Here is a 24,460-nt window from a genome sequence, read left to right as displayed (position 1 = left end):
CCAGTAGCTGTTGCATTTCCTACCCTAGGTTTATACTCGAGTCATTAAGTTTTCCCAGTTTTTTGTGGCAAAATTAGGGGTCTCTGCTTATTCTCGGGTCGGCTTATACTCGAGTATATACGTTTTATTTTTGTTTGTTTTTTTAAAGAAAATTCCTCAAAATTCAGACATTTAACTGTGACAGTCAGCCTCACAAAGTGTAGGTGACACAAAAAATACTTATTTGCACACCTGTTTCACTAGTCAAATTTTACATCCATACATGCTGCGCCAAAACAGTGACCTGTTACAGGTGGTGGTTTTTTGGTTATGTGTGCCTACCTAGCATTCTGTATTATGTAATTTTTGGGAAGGAGGGTTGAATTTTGTAAAAATAAATATTTAAAAAGATGTAGACACTGAAAGGGAATCTGTCAGTATCAACCCACCTACCCTATCTATATGAACAGGTTAAGTCAAAGGAAGCTAGATAAAATGATACCCTCATATGTGCGATTTGATGTCTTCTTTCCGAGAAATACATTTTTTCTTATATGTAAATGAGTTGATCAGGACTATGGGCTGGACACAGATCTACGTGAGAATCTGTCTCCAGAGATTATTTTAAATAAAAGGTGGCGTTACCAGGCTGAGACATGTAATTAACACAGAACAGTAGAACTGAGCTTTGTCTTTTACAAACAAATTTGCTACAGCACTAACAGCTCTGCTGTATTGCAACAATTTTGCAGCCCATTCTGAAAATACTCCGAATATAACATCTTAAAATATATCTATTTAAAGGGAACCTGTCACCCCCAAAATCGAGGGTGAGCTAAGCCCACCAGCATCAGGGGCTTATCTACAGCATTCTGTAATGCCGTAGATAAGCCCCCGATGTATCCTTAAAAGATAAGAAAAAGAGGTTATATTATACTCACCCAGGGACTGTCCCCGCTGCGGTCCGGTCCGATGGGTTTCGTGGTCTGGTCTGGCGCCTCCCATCTTCATCAGATGACGTCCACTTCTGGTCTTCACGCTGCGGCTCCGGCGCAGGCGTACTTTGTCTGCCCTGTTGAGGGCAGAGTAAAGTACTGCAGTGCGCAGGTGCTGGGCCTCTCTGACCTTACCCGGCGCCTGCGCACTGCAGTACTTTACTCTGCCCTCAACAGGGCAGACAAAGTACACCTGCGCCGGAGCCGCAGCGTGAAGACCAGAAGAGGACGTCATCCTATGAAGATGGGAGGCCCCGGACCGGACCACGACGCCCACGGGATCGGACCGCTTGTCCAGGTGAGTATAATCTAACCTCTTTTTCTCATTTTTTAGGATACATCGGGGACTTATCTACAGCATTCCAGAATGCTGTAGATAAGCCCCTGATGCCAGTGGGCTTAGCTCAACTTCGATTTTGGGGGTGACAGGCTCCCTTTAACCATATGTTATGCCCCAAACACTTGTAACAACTCAGATATAAGCAAAAACACAGGGTAACAGGAGTCCATGCAACCTAAAAATAAAAAAACATATTTTTATTGAAAAAGTCACATATAATACATATACAGACAATGGGCAAAAATAAAAGTAGTGACAGAATCCCAGAATGATAAGGCTTGGAGCACTGCTGATAGAAAAATAATCAGGGAAATATTTACATTACACATCTTATTAGTTAGGATAGTTAATATTACACTATCTATGAAGTATTGCTATGTGTGAGTGAAATTTAAATCCTCAAAGGATAGCAGCCACACATGGTACGTCAATTTATATCTTACATTATGTTTAGGACCAATTCATACATTATCTATGCTCAGTAGTAAGGCGCAGCCCAGTCTGCCTGTGAGATGGTAGCTGAAGCGGAGAGAAACCTGCAGATGTGTCAGTTATAGTCCAACATAGCACTGCAGTGAGATCAGGAGAGCAGAGAGTGGCCATTACACATCACACTGGTAACTCACCCTTTAGTTACATGGACATGCGTTCAGCCCCATAGATCGCAATGGGTGTGCATGTGCATGTCTCTCTGGTACGTGTGAAAAGGACACCACACGTATCGGAAACACAGACATGTGAAGGGGGCCTTACAGTGGAAACTTGGCAAGAGAATCAGTGGGAGATGCTTCAGTTGCCAAAAGTTGTCTCATAACTTGATATTAATCACCCAAAAATAATTGGGCATGCCGCAACTACACATATAATACATTTAAGTGTGTGATTATGTCTTCTTGCATATCATTTTTAGTATCACTCACTGTTTTACTAAATCTTCATTTTCATGTATACTTTCTTCCAAATGTAATCTCAATTTTCCATTTTCAAACTAGAAACCAAAGTAAATGAACAGGATTTTAAAGAAAATATAATTAATATTAGAAATAAAATACAAAATCAAAATACAAAGGCATGAAATAAAAGTGAACATTCCCACCAATAACCCATTAGCTAACTTAATGTACAGGTGCTTCTCACAAAATTAGAATATCATTAAAAAGTTAATTTATTTCAGTTCTTCAATATAAAAAGTGAAACTCATATATAGAGTCATTACAAACAGAGTGATCTATTTCAAGTGTTTATTTCTGTTAATGTTGATGATTATGGCTTGCCGAGATCTGAATACGAGAATGCACCGCCCCCGGTGGCCATTTTCCTGAAGGCGACCGCATCACAGGAATGGATCTGCATGGGAGCCGGGCATTCACGAAATGCCATCGGAGCCTCGCCGCCCCACAGACCACCGCCGCCTCTGTCCCAAAGAGCGCCACCACAGCCGCCCAACAGTCCACCGCCGCAACAGAGAGCTTCACCAACCTGGGAAGGGAGGCTGCAGCCACAGTATTTGTAAGTATATTCCGACTATAAGATGCACCCCAATTTTCCCAAAAGTTTTTGGGAAAAAAGTGCATCTTATAGTCCGAAAAATACGGTATATAGAGTGATTGACCAGAAATCTGAAGTAAAACACTTTAAAACTTGTAGATATTTTTTGCACAAAATGGAGTTGAGCTAAAATTTTGTTGTTTGGCATTTTCATACCACTCATCTAATGTATGGTGAGCTGTGGTGTACCTTTTGTCACAAATCTTACTCTAGCCCCTGACTTTGTGTTGAATCCCATGCCACATATAAAACGCGCATGATTTATTAGGATACATTCCCACAATGAGCTTTTGGTGCAGTTTTGATGATGTGTATTTTTTGAGAGTCAAAAATGCAGTGTCTTACAGTTCTAGTAAAGATTTCTAGAAATGTCATGGCCACTGTGCTTTTACTTTACTCAGCGTAAACTGATATGCGGTGACTGTTTCAAATCCGTAACGTGTCAACTTCTCTTGCGGGTAACGCTGAGCTTTCTGTGTGGATTTTATCCATAGACTTTCACTAGATGCGGAAAATCAGCAGGTAAAATACACACATGCATTTTAAATGCGTTTCCATGGCAATTGAAACGCATGTTAAAAAAAACACACACAAAAACGCAATGAAAAAAACACAAGTAACCTAATTTAAATAATAGGTGCAGAAATGGTCCAGAAATCCTGCAGTCAAAAACTTGGCAAAAGCTCTTTGTGAGAACGTAGCCTTAACAGATATGTGCCTCTTAACTAATCGGACCCTTGTGACTTCACCATGCCCTCTCATAAAAACTGGCATGAAAAACATCAATCTTGATGAATCGAGGTCGTAGATTATGGCTAGAAAGCTATTCACTGCACATTTACCATAATTTGTTGTTAATGCTGATCTAATGTTTATTAGAATAAATTCAGGTGGTATCTTCATGTATAGATAATTGCCTTTTAAATGCGACAGTAGGGGTATGTTTCCACTTTCAGTGTGCGCTGACTTTTGTACGCGCAGTGATTCCGCATGTGTTCATTGAACCATGCGGAATCACCGCATCCTATACATAGACTGTGATATTTATCTTGCGGAGACGGAGCATCTCCGCCAAATAAATATACATGCTGCGGTCCATAAAGATGCGCCGCATGTGGGTATATGCAGGTCTGCCACCTGTGTCTTTGAATGCTTAGTGGAGATGGGATTTAAAGGGAACCTGTCACCCCAAAAATCGTATATGAGCTAAGGCCACCGGCATCAGGGGCTTGTCCACAGCATTCTGGAATGCTGTAGATAAGCCCCCGATGTATCCTAAAAGATGAGAAAAAGAGGTTATATTATACTCACCTTGGCGGGCGGTCCAATCCGATGGGCGTCAAGGTCCGGTCCGGGGCCTCCCATCTGCATAGGATGACGTCCTCTTCTGGTCTTCATGCTGCGGCTCCGACGCAGGCGTACTTTGTCTGCCCTGTTGAGGGCAGAGCAAAGTAATGCAGTGCGCAGGCGCCAGGAAAGGTCAGACAGGCCTAGCGCCTGCACACTGCAGTACTTTGCTCTGCCCTCAACAGGGCAGACAAAGTATGCCAGCGTCGGAGCCGCAGCATGAAGACCAGAAGAGGACGTCATCTGATGAAGATAGGAGGCGACACCCATAGGACCAGGACGGGACCGGGACCGCCCCTGGGTGAGTATAATCTAACCTCTTTTTCTCATCTTTTAGGATACGTCGGGTGCTTATCTACAGCATTCCAGAATGCTGTAGATAAGCCCCTGATGCTGGTGGTCTTAGCTCACCCTCGATTTTGGGGGTGACAGGTTCCCTTTAATAAAATCCCCTTCACTATGCTGAAACATCTGGCCACTGTGGATTGGACGCTGCGGCTGTACGCAGCAAATACTGAACGCAGAAACATACCCTAACAGACTGACATTTCAAATCTTTTTCAAAATGTTGCAGAGTACACAATAAATATATATATTTATATAGTATATAAATAAACTTATCACTTCGGAATTAACCAAATTACACTGTGTTCCAAATTATTATGCAAATAATATTTCCTCATATTTTCTCTAAATTACCTATCTGAATTGCAGTCATTGTTATTTTCCAGTCATCTACTATTCTAATATAATTGCAATGTTTTGGAACAAACTGCCTATGAAAACAGTATATTTAAAAAAAAAATAAACACTCAAAATGCATGTTCCAAATTATTATGCACAGCAGATTTTTCAACCTTTTTTTTATTTTATTTTGAACAAAAAAAGGTCAATTGTGAAGTTATAAGCATTATCAGCTTATTACAAAATGAAATCAAACAGTTTTCAAGTGAAAACTTTATTCTAGGTGATGTTACATTTGCACATAGGACCCCTTGTTCGAAAGAAGCTTCTGAACTCTCTCATCCATTGAATTTGTCAGTTTTTGGATGGTTCAATTGTTTTGCATGTGGACAGAATACCCTCCCAGAGCTGTTGCTTAGATGTGAACTGCCTCCCGCCATCATAGGCAGTCCTTTTGATGATGCTCCAGAGGTTCTCAATGGGGTTGAGGCCAGGGGAAGATGGTGGCCACACCATAAGTTTGTCCTCTTTTATGCCCATAGCAGCCAGAGATGCAGATGTGTTTTTTGCAGCACGAGACGGTGCATTATCATGCATGAAAATGATCTTGCTGCGGAAAGCGCGGTTCTTCCTCTTGAACCATGGCAGGAAGTGTTTTTAGAAACTCCACATAGATTATGGAGTTCATCTTTACCCCTTCAGGGATCATAAAGGGGCCGACAATCTCTCTCCCCATGATTCCAGCCCAAAACATTACTCCACCTCCTCCTTGTTGGCGCCTTAGCCGTGTTTTCATGGGGTGTCCATCAACCAGCCATCCTCCACTCCATCCATCTGGACCATCGAGCGTTGCACGGCACTCATCGGTCATCAAAACAGTTTGGAAGTCAGTCTTCATGCATCGTTTGGCCCACTGGAGCTGTTTCTGCTTGTGTGCAGTGGATAGAGGTGGTCGACAGGATGGCTTATGCACCTCTGAAGGACCCTGCATCTCGTTGTTCTGGGGACGTTGGAGGCACCAGCAGCTTCAAAAACTTGTCTGCTGCTATGACCAGGCATTTTTGCAGCTGCTCTTTTAACCTTACGCAATTGCCTGTTGGAAAGGGTCATCAATTTTTCCTTATCAGCACGCACACGTGTGTGCTGGGAATCAGCTACATACTTCTTGATTGTGCGATGATCACGATGAAGTGTCTTGGCAATGTTGATTGTAGTCATGCCTTGACCTAAATACTCCACAATTTGTTGCTTCTCAGCAGCCGACACATACTTTTTCTTTCCCATTTTGGCCAAAAATGTAGGCTGCTTAATAATGTGGAACAGCCTTCTTAAGTAGTCTTGCCTTTATTTGGACACATCTGCCAAACTAATTTGCACAGGTATCTGCAATTGCTTTCAGTGACATAAAGAGCCCTGACACACATCACCATCAATGAGTTTAAATGACAAACAAAAAAATTCTAACCTTATCACTCCTAAACTCTTTGTGCATAATAATTTGGAACACAGTGTATTGTGCAGTGAATAATTCTCTGGATGCATACTGGGATCCCACTCCCTTTCCACTAGTACCTCGAAGATACTTTGTGTGTGCACTCCGAATATACAGTATTTTATAAATTATGGCTATATATTCATCATAAATTATATTGCCAACCCTTTGAAATCCTACATTAGAATAAGCAATCAAGCAATCATAATTCATATCTGCATAAGTATGTTTCTGAATATGAAAAATATGTCAATGGACTTATTAGAAGATTTTTGAATGTGTAAGGCAAGTTCATATTTCAAAACAAACAGTCAAACACTCGACTACGCTGAACATGCACTGTGCACCTAATCAGAATATTGGACTAAGAACTACTGTATTTAGTCAAAAGGACCTTATAGATTTTAACAAGAAAGGTATGATTTTTAATAGAAAAACATGCACTTTTTCTGTGCTTTTTGACCCACTCCTGATTTTCACTTACAAATATTGTAATTTCACTTACAAATACATGTAAAATATTGTTCAAACAAAGATGCACTTTAGGGGGCGTGGCGATGTAGAGGAGCTGTGCGGACGTGTCTGGCTGGAGCTCCCATAATCCTGACACACATCGTGCCATATACTTGCCCGGGAGGGTTCCTGAGGATACCGCTGTGCTCCGCTGGGTGCCTGGGGGTCCCCGGCTTCTGAGGGTGCGCAAGGTGCGGCTCTGGTCGGGTGAGCTCCTGGGGCGCGCAGACAGAGGACAGAATCGGCAGGAGGCGGCGGCCATCTTCCCTGCTACGTGCGCTGGAGCCCCGCGGCTCATGAGAGAGCTGGCTGCATACCGGCACAGCCAATCAAGGTAAGAGAGGGGGATTGCGCGGTGTGAGTCCTGAGAAACGGACCCCGTGCTCCCCCTCATTAATACCAAAAAGCACCGCATAGCGCCGACTGGCTTTGGCGCCATTGAGACTCCCTCCCCCTGCCCTGCAGCCCTGTCGGTGGGCACAGAGTCTGCCACGGCTCACTGACGGCCGGCTACATTAAGTATACCCTGCAAGCTGCTGGGAAGTGGAGCCCACATTTATTAACTGTCTCTTGGACTCTCCCCTACTCTGAATTTATAACGTGGGGTCTGCAATATAACACTGACTCGGCCAGGTGTTGCTGGGAGGACTTTACTGGCTGTGTGTGCACTGTGACATATTGATACATTAACCAGGCAGTGGCTATATCTTGCTGAAGGGACAATTTGACTTTACAGTATTAAACATGAACCGCTCCAAAAATTCAGGCGCAGCTGAAAAACTTAGAAAGTATGTACGGACGGATCCTCCTGACAGTGTGCGCTCAAAAAAGAATAGTCCCTCACCTGTGAGCATACCTGAAAACCAATCAAAAAACTATGCTTCTGATGATGAGGGGCGTGGAGATCAGGAGGACTTGACCCTGAAACAAGCATCTGAACAACTGATGCAAGCTATATCTCTGACTAGGACGTCAGTTACTGGAAAGATAGAGGAGGTGCACTCTGAGGTGGGGCGCCTTCGACAAGACATGCAATCCATGCGGGGTCGTATCACAGAGGTTGAATCACGGGTATCTCGCCTGGAGGACAATTATGTACCGGTGGAGGCTAAACTGACAAAAGTAGCCGGCTCTATAAATGCATGGAAGCAGAAAGCGGACGATCTTGAGAACAGACTATGACGGAATAATATCCATATCATCGGCTTACTAGAGCGCTCAGAGGGTCAGCACCCCGAAAAATTCCTGGAGGGCTGGCTCAAAGACACTTTGGGGGATGAATTCTCCACCACCTTCACTGTGGAAAGAGCCCACAGGGTACCAACAAAACCTCTCCCTGCGGGCGCCCCGCCGAGACCCTTCTTGGCGCGTCTTCTTAATTGCAGAGACAGGGACACCGCCCTTCGCATGGCAAGACAAAAAAGCCCTATCAAGTATAACAACGCCACTGTCTCCATATTCCCAGATTTCTCCATGGAGCTGCAAAAACAACGGGTTCAGTTCATGGAGATAAAAAAACAGCTCAGGGAGAAAAACATCATTATACTCGATGCTATATCCTGCCAGGCTCAGAGTTGTCTACCGAGGCTCTTCCTCCTTTTTTGCGACTCCGGCGGAAGCTGAGGAGTGGATGCGATCATGTGTGGGGGCGGGTGGGGGAAGGAGAAAAATCCTAAATGGATGGGTTGCTATCTTCTGTCATATGATTGCTCAGAATTTGGAACTTCCTCTCCGGATTTCCTTTATCGTTGAGGGGAGCTCCTACTGCCAACGTCCAGGAAAACAACTTTACCGGACTCTGTATTCAGAGATGGTATCCCTTTTTTTGGACTGGGATAACTGGAACATGAATCTATGCTTCTTTTTGAAGCATTTTTTGTTTTTCATTGTTTTAGTTTTGCTAGTGGTTACTTGTATAGAAATTACTGCCATGTTTTTCTCCATTACCAGCGTGATAGAAGCTCGGCGTGACACTTTATATTATGCTAGGTTGACATGATATGGCGACTGATATTGTGTGCATGGCTTGGAATGTGAGAGGTCTTGCATCACCTCGCAAGAGAGTTAAAGTATTTTTTCAGATACAACGCTATCATCCCCATATAGTGGCTTTGGTTGAGACACACCTGACCAGGGACTCTGCTCGCTATGTGCAGAAGCCCTGGATACAGTGGTCTGTGCATGCATTTCATACCAGCTACTCCAGAGGAGTCTCTTTGTTAATTCACAAAGATATTAGATGGGAGATTAGAGAAGTCCGGAGAGATCCAGAGGGTCGCTTTGTGTTTGTGCACGCGATTATGAACTCGGATGATTATGTTATAATGTGTATATATAACCCTCCCCCGGCTAATTTATCAGTAATCAAAAAAGCGGTAGCATTCGCCCTAAATTATCCAGACGCGTATATAATGTGCATGGGAGATTTTAATTTGATAATGGATGAGTGTTTGGATAGGCTTCGGTTAGATGGCGGGGCCACGGGTGTAAGCCCTTCGCCATCTCTTTTGTCAACATTTATGGAAGGTACTGGGTGGATAGATTTATGGAGAACACATCATCCTGACGTAAAGGAGTTTACCTGTCATTCATCCGTTAGGCGCACTTTGTCCCGATTAGACTATATATTCGGCTCCAGTAACTTGGCGGTACGAGGGGTGTTTCGGATCATAGTCCGGTAATCCTTAAACTTAAGCTTGGTCAGAAAAAGAATATTATGACTTGGAAAATAAATCCATTTTGGCTTAAATTAATAGGTTCAGAAGACAGGACTATTGACCAACTGGACTGCTTCATAGCATCCCACCCAATGCCGCAAAACATGAATATTTTCTGGGATGCCCTTAAGGCATACCTGAGAGGATGTTTGTCCTCTACCATCTCGTACATTAAGCGCTTGACCTCAAGGGAAGATGATGATATGGAAAAACAACTGAGGGACTCGGAAGCGGCCTATATAGCTAACCAGACAAGTGAAAACAGAGCGGAGTGGCTACACTCGTACAGACTACATAGTCAGTATACTGACACTAAATCTAAACGCAAACTATTCTTTACTAAACAGGCATACTTTGAGCTGGGAAACCAGTCTAGTAAACTCATAGCATTTATGGTGCGTCAGCACAACACATCCAATACTATACTTAAAATCCGGAAACCGGACGACTCAATAGTAACCTCAACAGATGATATACTCCAATGCTTTTATGATTTCTATAAAGAGTTATATAGCTCCAAAGGGGATTCTGATATTCTGGAATGCCTAAACTATTTATCTGACATAGAATTCCCGACATTGACCGCTACACAGCAAGCCTTTTTGGACGCAGACTTTACCCTCGACGAGATAAATAGGGCCATAACAGATATGGCTTCTGGTAAGGCTCCTGGCCCGGACGGTTTCCCCATAGAGATATATAGAAAATATCGAGATATTCTGGCACCAATCCTATTGAAAGTCTTTCAGGGGATTTGGGAGGGTGGTTCCTTGCCAGATTCCTATTATGAAGCAAATATTATAGTCTTAAAAAAAGAAGGGAAGGACCCCCTAGAATGTGGATCTTATCGTCCGATTTCATTAGTTAATGTGGATTATAAGATTTTCACTAAAATTCTAGCTACCAGGTTAAATACAGTAATACTGGATATAATACACCCAGACCAGACGGGCTTTATGCCGGGTAAGAGTACCTCTATTAATATCAGGAGGGTTCAATCAGTAGCTCAATATAGCACGTTGGTACCTGAGAATAAATGGGCCATGGCATCGCTGGACGCGGCTAAGGCATTTGATTCTCTTGAGTGGCCTTTCCTATCTGCATGTCTACAACGATATCAATTTGGCCCTAAATTTCAAAAATGGGTTGCCGCATTATATCTGAAGCCGAAAGCCCGGATAATTATTAACAACTCTATTTCTGAATCATTCTCCCTAAAAAGAGGGACCCGTCAGGGATGTCCTCTCTCTCCGGCCTTGTTTGCCCTTGCGATAGAGGCACTAGCGATTCGTGTGAGGTTCACGTCATCTATTAGGGGTATCACGATAGCAGATCGCACGGATACTATTGGTCTATACGCAGACGACATGAGGAGACTCTACCACATGTGATTACCATTATAGAGAGATTTGGCAGACATTCGGGACTATATATTAACTGGGGCAAGTCTGCCCTGATGCCTCTTTCTCATGACTCAGTGGCACACCTAGATGTGTTATCCCCATTACCGGTTGTTTCTAGCTTTAAATACCTGGGAATAATTATATCCAAATACAGCAGACTTGATCTACAGTTCAATATTCTACCGTTATTAGATTTTATTAAACATAAATTCGCTATATGGAGTAAACTGCCTTTATCTGTTTCAGGTCGCATAAACTTGATTAAAATGATACTTCTCCCGAAGCTTAACTACTCCCTCCAACATAGTGCAATACCGGTTCCTAAATCCTTTTTTTTAAACTTAAATTCATTAGCTACGTCCTTTATCTGGGGGAAGGCTAGACCCAAACTTAAATTGTCTACTTTACACAGATCTAGGCAAATGGGAGGGGCGACGTTGCCAGATTTTTTTTTATATTATTTAGCTGGACAGCTTAGAGCTTTGGGAGGGTGGATGCCAGGGGGATGTTTGCCGAATTCAGAGAGCCATCTAGCCCATGCTGCCAAGATTGACTGCCCATTGGGTTTCTTGGAAATAAACAAGCCTTCTGCCCCTAGACTATTACCATTACTTAGGCTAGCGAGGCTAATTTGGCGGCAGGTGAAGAAGGTAATTCACTTTGATGGTATTGTAGCTGAAATGCCCTTATGGGATAATGAATATTTCCCGAGATTATTGAATCACCCATCTGCTCAATTCTGGATTTCGCTCGGTGTTTCATCGCTTAATCATCTTTATGACCAGGGTACCCTGATGTCCTTTGAACAACTGCAACTTAGGTATGATATACCAAGGCCTCAATTCTTGCGCTATCTCCAACTTAGATCGGCGATTCAGTCGCATGTTCATAGCGTGGAAGTGACGCAAGCAATATCTTCCTTTCCATTGATAGGGATTCTAAAATCACAGGGGCCCCGTGGCCTCATCTCTGCATTATATACTTATATGCTATCCGTGGGTGCTGACGCTGCTCTATTGCCGGTCAGGGAAAGGTGGAAGGTCCTGGTGCCTGATCTTCAGGGCGAGGACTGGGAAATGGTCCTTGAGTCCCCAACCAAGGTGTCCCCCTCAGCTAATAATAAAATGATACAGTTATACATACTACATCAATCATATTTAATCCCACTGCGACTATTTAAAATTGGGTGGTCCTGATCTTCGGAGTGTCTTAGATGTCACGTGAGGGAGGCAGATTTCATACACATGATATGGGATTGTCCAATCATTCACTCTTATTGGGAAGAGGTAACCTCGCTGCTGACCTCCCTTGTACATATTCCCGTTCCCCTGACTCCGTTAGTGTGTTTGTTCGGGGTATTGGAAGAAGAGACGTGGGACCATCATGTTCAAATTTTCTTAAGAGAGACACTTTTCCTGGCCAGGAAGTTAATCGCCTTGCGTTTGATGGGCACCACACATCCATCTCTTAGGGCCTGGATAGAGCAGGTAAATTTAGTTGTGCCGTACAAGCGTACTTTATATCAGAATAGAGGCTGTTTGGAGAAATTTAATAAAATCTGAGATTTGTGGAACTCATCGTACCTCACCATGCCGTCACGTGGTTGAGGGCCTAGATTCAATATTACAAAGTTTGAGAAACTACATTATTCACGTGGAGCTTCAACGCTATTCTGTTAATGTGGTGGAGATGGTTTTGTTTTGGCAGTAAAAATAGTTCTAGTTTTAGGATTGTTAGTATACAAGGCATACTATAATACCTTGAGTTTATATGATCCGATCGGTGTATTAAGATTTATGTCAATTAAACTATCATCAAAATGTAATTACACTGACTTGGAAATTTGTGAACGTGTATGTATACCTGATTTATGTGATTTAATAAACGAATTAAAAATAAAAAAAGATGCACTTTAGGCTATGTTGCCACAATGAGTTTTTTGTGAGTGTTTTACGCTGCATACTTTTGAAAAAATGCAAGTCTCCTATTTGTGTGCAGAAGTGGTGCAGAAAATCTGCAACATCAAAAACTCACCAAAAGCTCATCATGGGAGCTTAGCCTTAGGCCACGTGCACACATTGCGGAAAGTGGTGAGGATTTTTCCGGACTGATTTGGGTAAATCCACAGGTAAACCGCACAAAATCCGCAAAAAAATCATGGTAATTCCACTGGAAATCCGCAGTGCGGTTTACCTGCGGATTTACCAAATCAGTCTGTAAAACTCCACACCACTTTTTCCACAACGTGTGCATGTGGCCTCACATGTTTAGTATTTGGTGAGTTTTTTACCTCAGTATCTGCAAAACAAAACCAGGAGTGGAACAGTCAGAAGAAAAGTATAATAGAAACAAATGCACCACTTCTGTATTTTCCACCCACTCCTGGTTTTGGCTTACAAGTACTGAGGAAAAGCACTGACCAAATATTCAACGTGTGAACGTGGCCTTATAGTCAAAAGTTATGGGGGCAGATTATTATGGACAAATTGTGCCAAAAACACATCAAGGCCACATGCATAAATTGAGTATTTGGTGAGAATTTTACCTCAGTATTCAGGAGTGGTTGAAAAATGCAGAAGTGGTGACGTGTTTCTATTCTACTTTTCATCTGATCGTTGCTCATCTGGTTTTGGCTTACAAATATTGAGGTAAAAATATCACCAAATATAGAACTTGTGTATGTAGTCTAAATGGGTTGGTAACGCTATCTTTATTTTAAAAAAAGAGTGGAGGACATAATTTTGTGGCAATTACTTATAAGTATTAAACCCTTCATTCACCCTGAAGCCTGTTTTCATCTTCCTGATCAGGCCAAATTTTCCAATTCTGAGCAGTGTCAATTTATATGGTAATAACTCTGGAACAGTTCAACGAATTCCAGTGATTTTGAGATTGTTTTTTCATGACTGTGAGGAGTTGGCCACTTACTAAAGACTATAGGACGAATGGACACAGAGCGGAGTCCACAGCTCCCTGGGTTGCAGACTTTTTTGCAGCATGGAGCACCAGTTGCATCTATATTATTCTATTTTATTACATACTAGATGGTAGCCCGATTCTAATGCATCAGGTATTCTAGAATATGTATGTAGTTTATTTATGAAGATTTTAGAATAAAACATTGAATACACAGGATTCGGCTGGCCATGACCAATTAGCAAAGGGTGGTTCAAATCCCATGCTAATTCGCGGCCGGACTGCGCCTGTCGCTGATTGTTCGCGGTCGGCCACGTAGTATATAGCACAGCCACGTAGTATATTGCACAGCCACGTAGTATATTGCACAGCCACGTAGTATATAGCACAGACCACGTAGTATATTGCACAGACCACGTAGTATATTGCACAGACCACGTAGTATATTGCACAGACCACGTAGTACATTGCACAGCCCACATAGTACATTGCACAGCCCACGCAGTATATAGCACAGCCCACGCAGTATATAGCACAGCCCATGCAGTATATATATCGCACAGCCCACGCAGTATATCGCGCAGCCCAAGCAGTATATTGCACAGCCCACATAGTACTGTATATTGCACAGCCCACATAGTATATTGCACAGCCCACGTAGTATATTGCACAGCCCACGCAGTATATTGCACAGCCCACACAGTATATTGCACAGCCCAAGCAGTACATTGCACAGCCCACGTAGTATATTGCACTGCCCACGTAGTATATTGCACAGCCCACGCAGTACACTGTGTTCCAAATTATTATGCACATAGAGTTTAGGAGTGATAAGGTTAGAATTTTTTTGTTTGTCATTTAAACTCATTGATGGTGATGTGTGTCAGGGCTCTTTATATCACTGAAAGCAATTGCAGATACCTGTGCAAATTAGTTTGGCAGGTGTGTCCAAATAAAGGCAAGACTACTTAAGAAGGCTGTTCCACATTATTAAGCAGCCTACATTTTTTGCCAAAATGGGAAAGAAAAAGGATGTGTCGGCTGCTGAAAAGCAACAAATTGTGGAGTATTTAGGTCAAGGCATGACTACAATCAACATTGCCAAGACACTTCATCGTGATGATTGCACAATCAAGAAGTATGTAGCTGATTCCCAGCATACACGTGTGCGTGCTGATAAGGAAAAATTGAGGACTCTTTCCAACAGGCAATTGCGTAAGGTTAAAAGAGCAGCTGCAAAAATGCCTTGTCATAGCAGCAGACAAGTTTTTGAAGCTGCTGGTGCCTCCAACGTCCCCAGAACAACAAGATGCAGGGTCCTTCAGAGGTTTGCAGCTGTGCGTAAGCCATCCTGTCGACCACCTCTATCCACTGCAACAGGCAGAAACGGCTCCAGTGGGCCAAACGATACATGAAGACTGACTTCCAAACTGTTTTGTTCACCGATGAGTGCCGTGCAACGCTCGATGGTCCAGATGGATGGAGTGGAGGATGGCTGGTTGATGGACACCCCATGAAAACACGTCTAAGGCGCCAACAAGGAGGAGGTGGAGTAATGTTTTGGGCTGGAATCATGAGGAGAGAGATTGTCGGCCCCTTTATGATCCCTGAAGGGGTAAAGATGAACTCCATAATCTATGTGGAGTTTCTAAAACAACACTTCCTGCCATGGTTCAAGAGGAAGAACCGTGCTTTCCGCAGCAAGATCATTTTCATGCATGATAATGCACCGTCTCATGCTGCAAAAAACACATCTGCATCTCTGGCTGCTATGGGCATGAAAGAGGACAAACTTATGGTGTGGCCACCATCTTCCCCTGACCTCAACCCCATTGAGAACCTCTGGAGCATCATCAAAAGGAGTGTCTATGATGGTGGGAGGCAGTTCACATTTAAGCAACAGCTCTGGGAGGGTATTCTGTCCACATGCAAAACAATTGAAGCAGAAACCATCCAAAAACTGACAAATTCAATGGACGAGAGAGTTCAGAAGCTTCTTTCGAACAAGGGGTCCTATGTGCAAATGTAACATCACCTAGAATAAAGTTTTCACTTGAAAACTGTTTGATTTCATTTTGTAATAAGCTGATAATGCTTATAACTTCACAATTGGCCATTTTTTTGATCAAAATAAAAAAAAAAGGTTGAAAACTCTGCTGTGCATAATAATTTGGAACATGCATTTTGAGTGTTTATTTTTTTTAAAAAAGATACTGTTTTCATAGGCAGTTTTTTCCAAAACATTGCAATTATACTAGAATAGTAGATGACTGGAAAATAACAATGACTGCAATTCAGATAGGTAATTTAGAGAAAATATGAAGAAATACTATTTGCATAATAATTTGGAACACAGTGTATATAGCAATGTGGGCATCATATCCCTGTTAAAAAAAAAAAAAAAAGAGTTAAAATAAAAAAATAGTTATATACTCACCTTCCGTTGGCCCCGGATCCAGGCGAAGCGGTTACCGACGCTCCTTGCACGCTCCGGTCCCAAGAGACCGCTACGTCATCATCTCACAAGACCGCAATGCATGGAGCGGTCACCGTTGCGTCGCGAGGAGCGGGAAAGGCCTGTTGTGGATCCGAGGGGCCGACGGACGTGAGTATATAACTATTTTTTATTTTTTAATTATTTTTAAAATTAGATCTTTTTACTATTGTTGCCGCTTAGGCAGCATCAATAGTAATAAGTTGGTCACACAGGGTTAATAGCAGCGTTAATGGAGTATGTTACACCGCGGCATAACGTGGTCCGCTAACGCTGCCATTAACCCTGTGTGAGCGCTGACTGGAGGGGAGTATGGAGCGGGCACTGACTGCGGAGAGTAAGGAGCGGCCATTTTGCTGCTGGACTGTGCCCGTCGCTGATTGGTCGTGGCCGTTTTGCCGCGACCAATCAGCGACTTGGATTTCCATGACAGACAGAGGCCAATGAATATCCATGACAGACAGACAGAAGGACAGACAGAAAGACGGAAGTGACCCTTAGACAATTATATAGTAGATGGTTTGTTATTTTTACACACTGAAAATATAATTAAAAAAAATGTTTTTGTATTCTGAGTGTAACTTTTAATTTCTTTGCTGAATGAGCCATATTAAGGTTTATATTTTGCGGGACTATTTGATTGTTTCATTTATACATTTTTTGTGGCCCGATTCTAACGCATCGGGTATTCTAGAATATGCATGTCCCCGTAGTATATGGACAATGATGATTCCAGAATTCGCGGCAGACTGTGCCTGTCGCTGATTGGTCGAGGCAACCTTTATGACATCATCATCGCCATGGCAACCATTATGACATCTACGTCGATACTGTGCCCGTCGCTGATTGGTCGAGGCCGCCTGGGCCTCGACCAATCAGAGACGTGGGATTTCCAGGACAGACAGACAGACAGAAAAACCCTTAGACAATTATATATATAGATTTGCTTGCTCGTCAGGAACGCCATACTGTAGTGCAGATTTTACTGTTAGGCCGGGGCACATCTAACATATAAAAATACGGTCCGTTTTTTACGGCCGAGATATGCAGAAAAGTTCCTGAACAGTGATCCGTATTCAATGCGAGGATGCTTTTTTTTTTCTCCAAAAAAGTATCCGTGTGTCATCCGTATGGCTTGCAAAATGGACATATTATGGATCCATGGGCTCAAATGTTTGTGAAAACATATATACAGTCTATATCTCAGTGAGACATATACATATATATATATATATGCTTCATACAGAGCTAGATAGCAGAAAAGACTGTAATTCAATTACCGGCTTTTACTAAGTCCTTACCAAACCCGACATATACGTAGTAAACCATTTCAGAGATGTTAGAAATTTCCATATCCCTCACTAATAACACAGGTCAACAAAAAAAAAAATTTTTTCTGGTGTCCAAAATATTTTAATGAATTTAGGGTATTTTTGGGGTGCTGATTCTGAATATGCTATCAGTTTTGCCAGATTGGCTCAAGTTTTTGAGATTTTTGGTATCTTATTTATAGCACTTGTTGGTAAATGCGACGCATCATCTCATTAATTTCTTTGGATTAGTACTTGAACTGAGCAGTTCTCAATATAGTTTTGTGTTAATTAGTGTTCTAAAAGTTTGTTCATAGCTTGATTTTTGCACTAACTTTATGTTGTTGTCTGTTTTCCAGTGAAAAGCATGAACTCATCAAGAAGAAGTTGTCTTAACGATCCAGACTCATTCTGTTACATTTGTGGTGAATACACACTGCCAAAACATAGAAGAAACATAACAGACTTCGTAAAAAAAGTGTATTTTGCCTATTTTGGGGTTATGCTTGGGGACCAAGACAAGTTTTGGGCACCACACATAGTGTGCAAAGCATGTATCGAATTATTACGAAAATGGAGCAAAGGACAAAGAAAAAGCTTCAAATTTGGTGTTCCAATGGTGTGGAGAGAGCCAAAAAATCATCATGATGACTGTTATTTCTGTGCAGTGCAAGTGCAAGGATTCAATAAGCATAAGAAACGAAAATGGGAGTAACATGGAATCTGCAAGAAGGCCTGTCCCTCATTGTGAAGATGTGCCTGTACCTGTGTTTACCATAAATAACAGTCATCATGATGATTTTTTGGCTCTCTCCACACCATTGGAACACCAAATTTGAAGCTTTTTCTTTGTCCTTTGCTCCATTTTCGTAATAATTCGATACATGCTTTGCACACTATGTGTGGTGCCCAAAACTTGTCTTGGTCCCCAAGCATAACCCCAAAATAGGCAAAATACACTTTTTTTTACGAAGTCTGTTATGTTTCTTCTATGTTTTGGCAGTGTGTATTCACCACAAATGTAACAGAATGAGTCTGGATCGTTAAGACAACTTCTTCTTGATGAGTTCATGCTTTTCACTGGAAAACAGACAACAACATAAAGTTAGTGCAAAAATCAAGCTATGAACAAACTTTTAGAACACTAATTAACACAAAACTATATTGAAAACTGCTCAGTTCAAGTACTAATCCAAAGAAATTAATGAGATGATGCGTCGCATTTACCAACAAGTGCTATAAATAAGATACCAAATATCTCAAAAACTTGAGCCAATCTGGCAAAACTGATGACATATTCAGAATCAGCACCCCAAAAATACCCTAAATTCGATGAAATATCTTTGGCACCAAAAATGCTGTTGACCAGTGTAATGTTAGTAGTGTGTGTGTGCAAAATATGGGAGCTCTAGGTGTTAAAATAAAGGGTTAAATCACGGGAAAAAACTGTTGTGGGCTCCCGCGCATTTTTCTCCGCCAGAGTGGGAAAGCCAGTGACTGAGGGCAGATATTAATAGCCTAGAGAGGGACCATGGTTATTGGCCCCCCCTGGCTAAAAACATCTACCCCCAGCCACCCCAGAAAAGGTGCATCTGTAAGAGCAACTCCCCTTCAAGTGACCTCATTTCGGAAACTATACCCATTTGGGAATTTATCTACAGGTGTAATGATGATTTGACTATATGGGTGTTTTCCAGAAACAATCAGCAGTGAATATTGCTGAGTGAAAATTGCAAATCTGCTATTGTGTCTGTACATTGTAGTGACCATACACTTTCAAGTGAAGAGATCCAGCTTCAGTGAATAAAATTCAAATGCTTTATTTCAAACCATTTTAAATGGTAACATAACTGCCATATTAATACCCAGCCGGGATTACCGGAGGAAGAGTGTCAAGTGAGGACCTGAACACGTTTCGAACACAACACGCAATGTGTTCTTAGACTCAGTTTAACCTCCACATGCAGCAAGCCAAGCTTTCAAACAGACAAGACAGGTGATGTTAATTAAGAAAACAAATGTGAGAAAACAATTAACATCATATGTAAGTAAATAAGGAAGGAAAAATGAATTAAAGAATAATAATGCAGATATAAAGTATATCAAAATAAAAAATAAATCATGCAAATAATGAAAATAAATAATTAGGGACTAAAGGAACACAAATGTTTAAGAATTTATTCACAAAGTTTGTTAGCAAAGAGAAATTAATACACTAATAACACAAGGTACTTTATAATTAAAAAGTAATTTTTATTGATATAACAATATTGAAAAAGTATTAAAAGAAGAAGCAGAGCGAAACGCGTGTTGGGGAGGAGGGACGCCCGGGATATCCACGTGCACACCACAGGTATTATATTCCCTACTGTTGTCACACTTTATATATTTGATTTGCCAGTAGTGTGGCTTATGTTTATACCATTAGCAGCCCCTTAGTAAACTGCAGCACCTAGGATATTGCATCTTCCATATCATATACATAGCATGTATTGATTACAGCCCATAGTAACACAGATTCATCCTTTTGTGACTGCTATTTGTTTCCTGTCTACTCCTACAGTTTGCTATTTTATTTAGCCATATCTTCTAGTTATCATTATATTGAATACTAGATGGTGGCCCAATTCTAACACATCGGGTATTCTAGAATATGTATGTAGTTTATTTATGAAGTAAACGTGAGTGATCTATGTGCCACTGTGACTGACAGAACTTGTTTAGTAAACGTGAGTGAACTACGTCGCGCTGTGAGTGGGGGTTAAATTCCGAGCCAATATCACTGATTGGTCGTGGTCGGCTGGCGCAACCAATCAGCAACGCGGGATTTCCGTTACAAACAGACAGAATTAGATGATTATATAGTAGACTAGATGGTGGCCCGATTCAAACGCATCGGGTATCTAGAATATGTATGTAGTTTATTTATGAAGATTTCAGAATAATGCAATGAATACACAGGATTCGGCTGGCCGGGCGCGACCAATTAGCGAACCGTGGTTCAAATCCCGCAGCAATTTGCGGATGGACTGCGCCTGTCGCTGATTGTTCGCGGCCGGCCACATAGTATATAGCACAGCCACGTAGTATATAGCACAGCCCACGTAGTATATAGCACAGCCAACATAGTATATAGCACAGCCAACATAGTATATAACACAGCCCACGCAGTATATTTTACAGCCCACGCAGTATATTTTACAGCCCATGTAGTATAGAGCACAGCCCACGTAGATTATAGCACAGACCACGTAGTATATAGCACAGCCACGTAGTATATAGCACAGCCACGTAGTATATAGCACAGCCCACGTAGTATATAGCACAGCCCACGTATTATATTGCACAGCTACGTAGTATATTGCAGAGCCACGTAGTATATAACACAGCCACGTAGTATATAACTCAGCCACGTAGAATATAGCACAGCCACGTCGTATATTGCACAGCCACGTAGGATATAGCACAGCGAGGTAGTATATAGCATAGCGAGGTAGTATATAACACAGCCCACGCCATTTATAACACAGCCCACGTAGTATATAGCAATGTGAGCACCATATCCCTGTTAAAAAAAAAAGAATTTAAATAAAAATTAGTTATATACTCACCTTCCGGAGGCCCCCAGATCCAGCCCAGGCCTTTAGCAATGCTCGTCGCAAGGCTCCGTTCCCAGTAATGCCTTGCGGCAATAACCCGTGATGATGTAGCGGTCTCGCGAGACCGATACATCATCACGAGTCGTTGCCACAATGCATTCTTGGGACCAGAGCGTCGAGAGGAGCGGGAAAGGCTGGAACGGACGGAAGGTGAGAATATAATGATTTTTTTTAAAAAATATTACCGTATTTTTTGGACTATAAGACGCACCGGACTATAAGGCGCACCCAGGTTTTAGAGGTGGAAAATAGGGAAAAAAATATTTGAAGCAAAAAAATGTGTTAAAATATTTAATAACATACTATTATATGTGGTGTTATTATATATAATAGTATGTTATTATGTTGGAAGCTGCGGGACCAGTGTGGTGTCTGTGAAGTACTATATGAAGATGCTGGAGGGTGAGTATAAGAATGGGGGCGCAGGGCTTATATTGAAAGCACCACTCCAGCACTGCAAAATAACACTGGAGTGCTGCTTTAAAATCCCATGGGAGAACTATAACTCCCAGCATGTCCTGCAGATCCTATGACATGCTGGGAGTTATAGTTCACTAAAGGAGTGGCAGAGTGCTTTATTGTGTTTTGGAAAGACTAACCTCTTAATTGTGGCAGCCAGCCAGCGGTGAGGTAAAAGCATCCCATGACTGCACACACAGAGCCCTCCCTCTTATTGCCTTTCCACAGCACAGGTAATGGAAGCCAGCAGATTCTAGTGTTGGAGTCTGAAGGACCTGTGATGATGTCAAGAAGAGGGAGGGCTCTGTGCTGCCATGTGATGCTCCAGCCCACCCACTTCTGCCATCATCACAGGTCCTCCTTGTGCACACTGCACAGCACTCAGTGTCCAGCCCAGGAAGGTACCAGTGATCTCCTCTCCCCCGGACCCTGCTACTGCTGCTTCCTCCTCCCCCGGACACACAGATCTCCCCAGCTGCTGCAGGAATCAGCGCTGAGGAATCCATGTGTGTCGCTGCTTAAGTGCAGTATTCATTTGCTGCTCCCGGCTCACCGCTCAGCTGATAGGTGGGCGGGGAGTAGCTAATGAATATTCACTGCACTTAATCATTGGGACCACATGGTTTCCCCAGCAGCTGATTCCCGGCAGTGGGGACATTTTTCTGCCTCCTGAAGTGGGATATCATTGCGATCCCACTCGCTGCTGCCCCCCTCCCCACATGCTACATCCCTACCATAAGACGCACCCACACTTTCCTCCCAAATTTGGAGGAAAAAAAGTGCGTCTTATGGTCAGAAAAATACCGTATTTTTAACATTATATGTTTTTACTATTGATGCTGCATAGTAGCACAGCATCAATAGTAAAACGTTGGTCACACTTACAGGGTTAATGGCACCGTTAACGGACTGCGTTATGCCGCGGTGTAACGCAGTCCATTTAAAGGGCTTCTGAAACGCTATGTGGGCGCTGACTGGAGGGGAGTATGGAGGGGGCACTGACTGGAGGGGAGTATGGAGGGGGCACTGACTGGAGGGGAGTAGGGAGGGGCCAATTCGTGGCTGGACTGTGCCTGTCGCTGATTGGTCGCGGCTGGCTGCACGCGACCACTCAGCGATGCGGGATTTCCGTTACAGACATACAGACGGAAGTGGAAAACAGACAAACAGACGGAAGTGGACCTTAGACAATTATATAGATAGATATTGATTATTTATATACTTGCTATTTCCAGCCCTGCATTTTTTCAGGAATTATTATATATCGCTCAGCATTGGGTTGCTATTTTTGAATAGCTTGTGTTACGTGGCACCCCATGGCATTTTGTCCCCTTTTTAATGACTTAGCACCTCTCTTTTAATACTTTTTTAATATTGTTATATCAATAAAACTTACTTTTTAATTATAAAGTACCTTGTGTTACTAGTGTATTAATTTCTCTTTGGTAACAAATTTTGTGAATAACTTAGCATGTAGAGGTACATTAACCCAAATAAGGTATGGATTTAATACTGTTGGACATCATTATGTGATTAAAATGTTTAATAATGTAACATTAGTTCCCTTGTGAGATTTAACCCTGCTGGAACACGTTTATCCAGTAATTAGATCCAGAATGCTTCTCTGTCTCGCAATAGTTTCACTCTATTTCCACCATGTGAATGTTACGATTTTAAATGGATTGAAATAAAGCGTTTGAATTTTATTCACTGAAACTGGATCTCTTTACTTTAAAGTGTTCTTTTTGGCGTCTGGCAAAGACGCGATCCCTGCTTCAATTATTCGAGTTCCATCGGGACCGACTGGGGGTGAGCTGAATGAACTTTGCCTTGTCTCAAGTGACCATACACTACATGGTATCCAGGTCATGCTTCTGGAGAAATGCACCTATAAATTAGGTGGGCTCTCATCAATACAGAAATGCCAGACATGTGGAAGCGAAATGAGGTTTAGGCACAGTATGTGACTCAGAAGGAGGGTGGGCATTTGGATTTGAGAGCACAGAATTTGAAGAATTTTTTTGGGGAGGGAGAGGAGCCATTTCATTTTTCCATAGCGTTTGTTCTACCAGTAACGTGGGAGCCCATTATATTTTCATTGACTGGAGACTTGATTTTTAGTGGATTGATTTGAAGCTTTTGTTGGGAACTGTAACGACCACAAGAATTGTTAAAGCACAACAAACACCAACAACAAAATCGGAAAAGGGGGAGGAAGGCCCTAATAGCAGGAAACAAAGGATGGGGTACCTCCTAACTCAGCCTGTGCCTATTCCTAAGCTCCCCTAACACCCTATGCGGGTCCTTCCCCCGACGCCATCACGAACCTGGCCCCTAGCTGTCACCTCACTTGGCTAATGCACTGGCCGGCAAGGACACTAGACTCACCACTGCAGATGATACAAACACAAGGGATAGTGACAAGCACGAGACAAAAGGGAAAAGACATATGTAACTTAGCTCCAGGCACCACTGCCCTAGTTCCACACCACAGAGGACACAGAAACAGGACCCCGAACTCCAGAAGTAGCTGATACAGCGCTTACACCAGAGATCTGCACACTCTAGGGCTGGTCTACATAGAATATCTCTATCACCAACAGT

The 24,460-nt window shown here is 42.4% G+C and overlaps 1 protein-coding gene across 1 annotated transcript in view; it reads right to left on the bottom strand.

Annotated features, from left to right (window-relative positions):
* LOC143817643 (synaptonemal complex protein 1-like) overlaps positions 1 to 24,460 on the bottom strand; it is a 446,817-nt gene that overhangs the window by 319,698 nt on the left and 102,659 nt on the right. The window contains exon 6 of the mRNA XM_077299136.1: positions 2,235 to 2,302. Coding sequence (XP_077155251.1) covers positions 2,235 to 2,302 — 68 coding nt within the window. The remainder of the gene's footprint in view (positions 1 to 2,234; positions 2,303 to 24,460) is intronic.

The sequence above is a fragment of the Ranitomeya variabilis genome, chromosome 3 (assembly GCF_051348905.1).
Source record: "Ranitomeya variabilis isolate aRanVar5 chromosome 3, aRanVar5.hap1, whole genome shotgun sequence".
Lineage (NCBI taxonomy): Eukaryota > Metazoa > Chordata > Amphibia > Anura > Dendrobatidae > Ranitomeya > Ranitomeya variabilis.
Note: the sequence above shows the minus strand (reverse complement) of the source record. Positions and strands in the feature narration are given on the sequence as shown.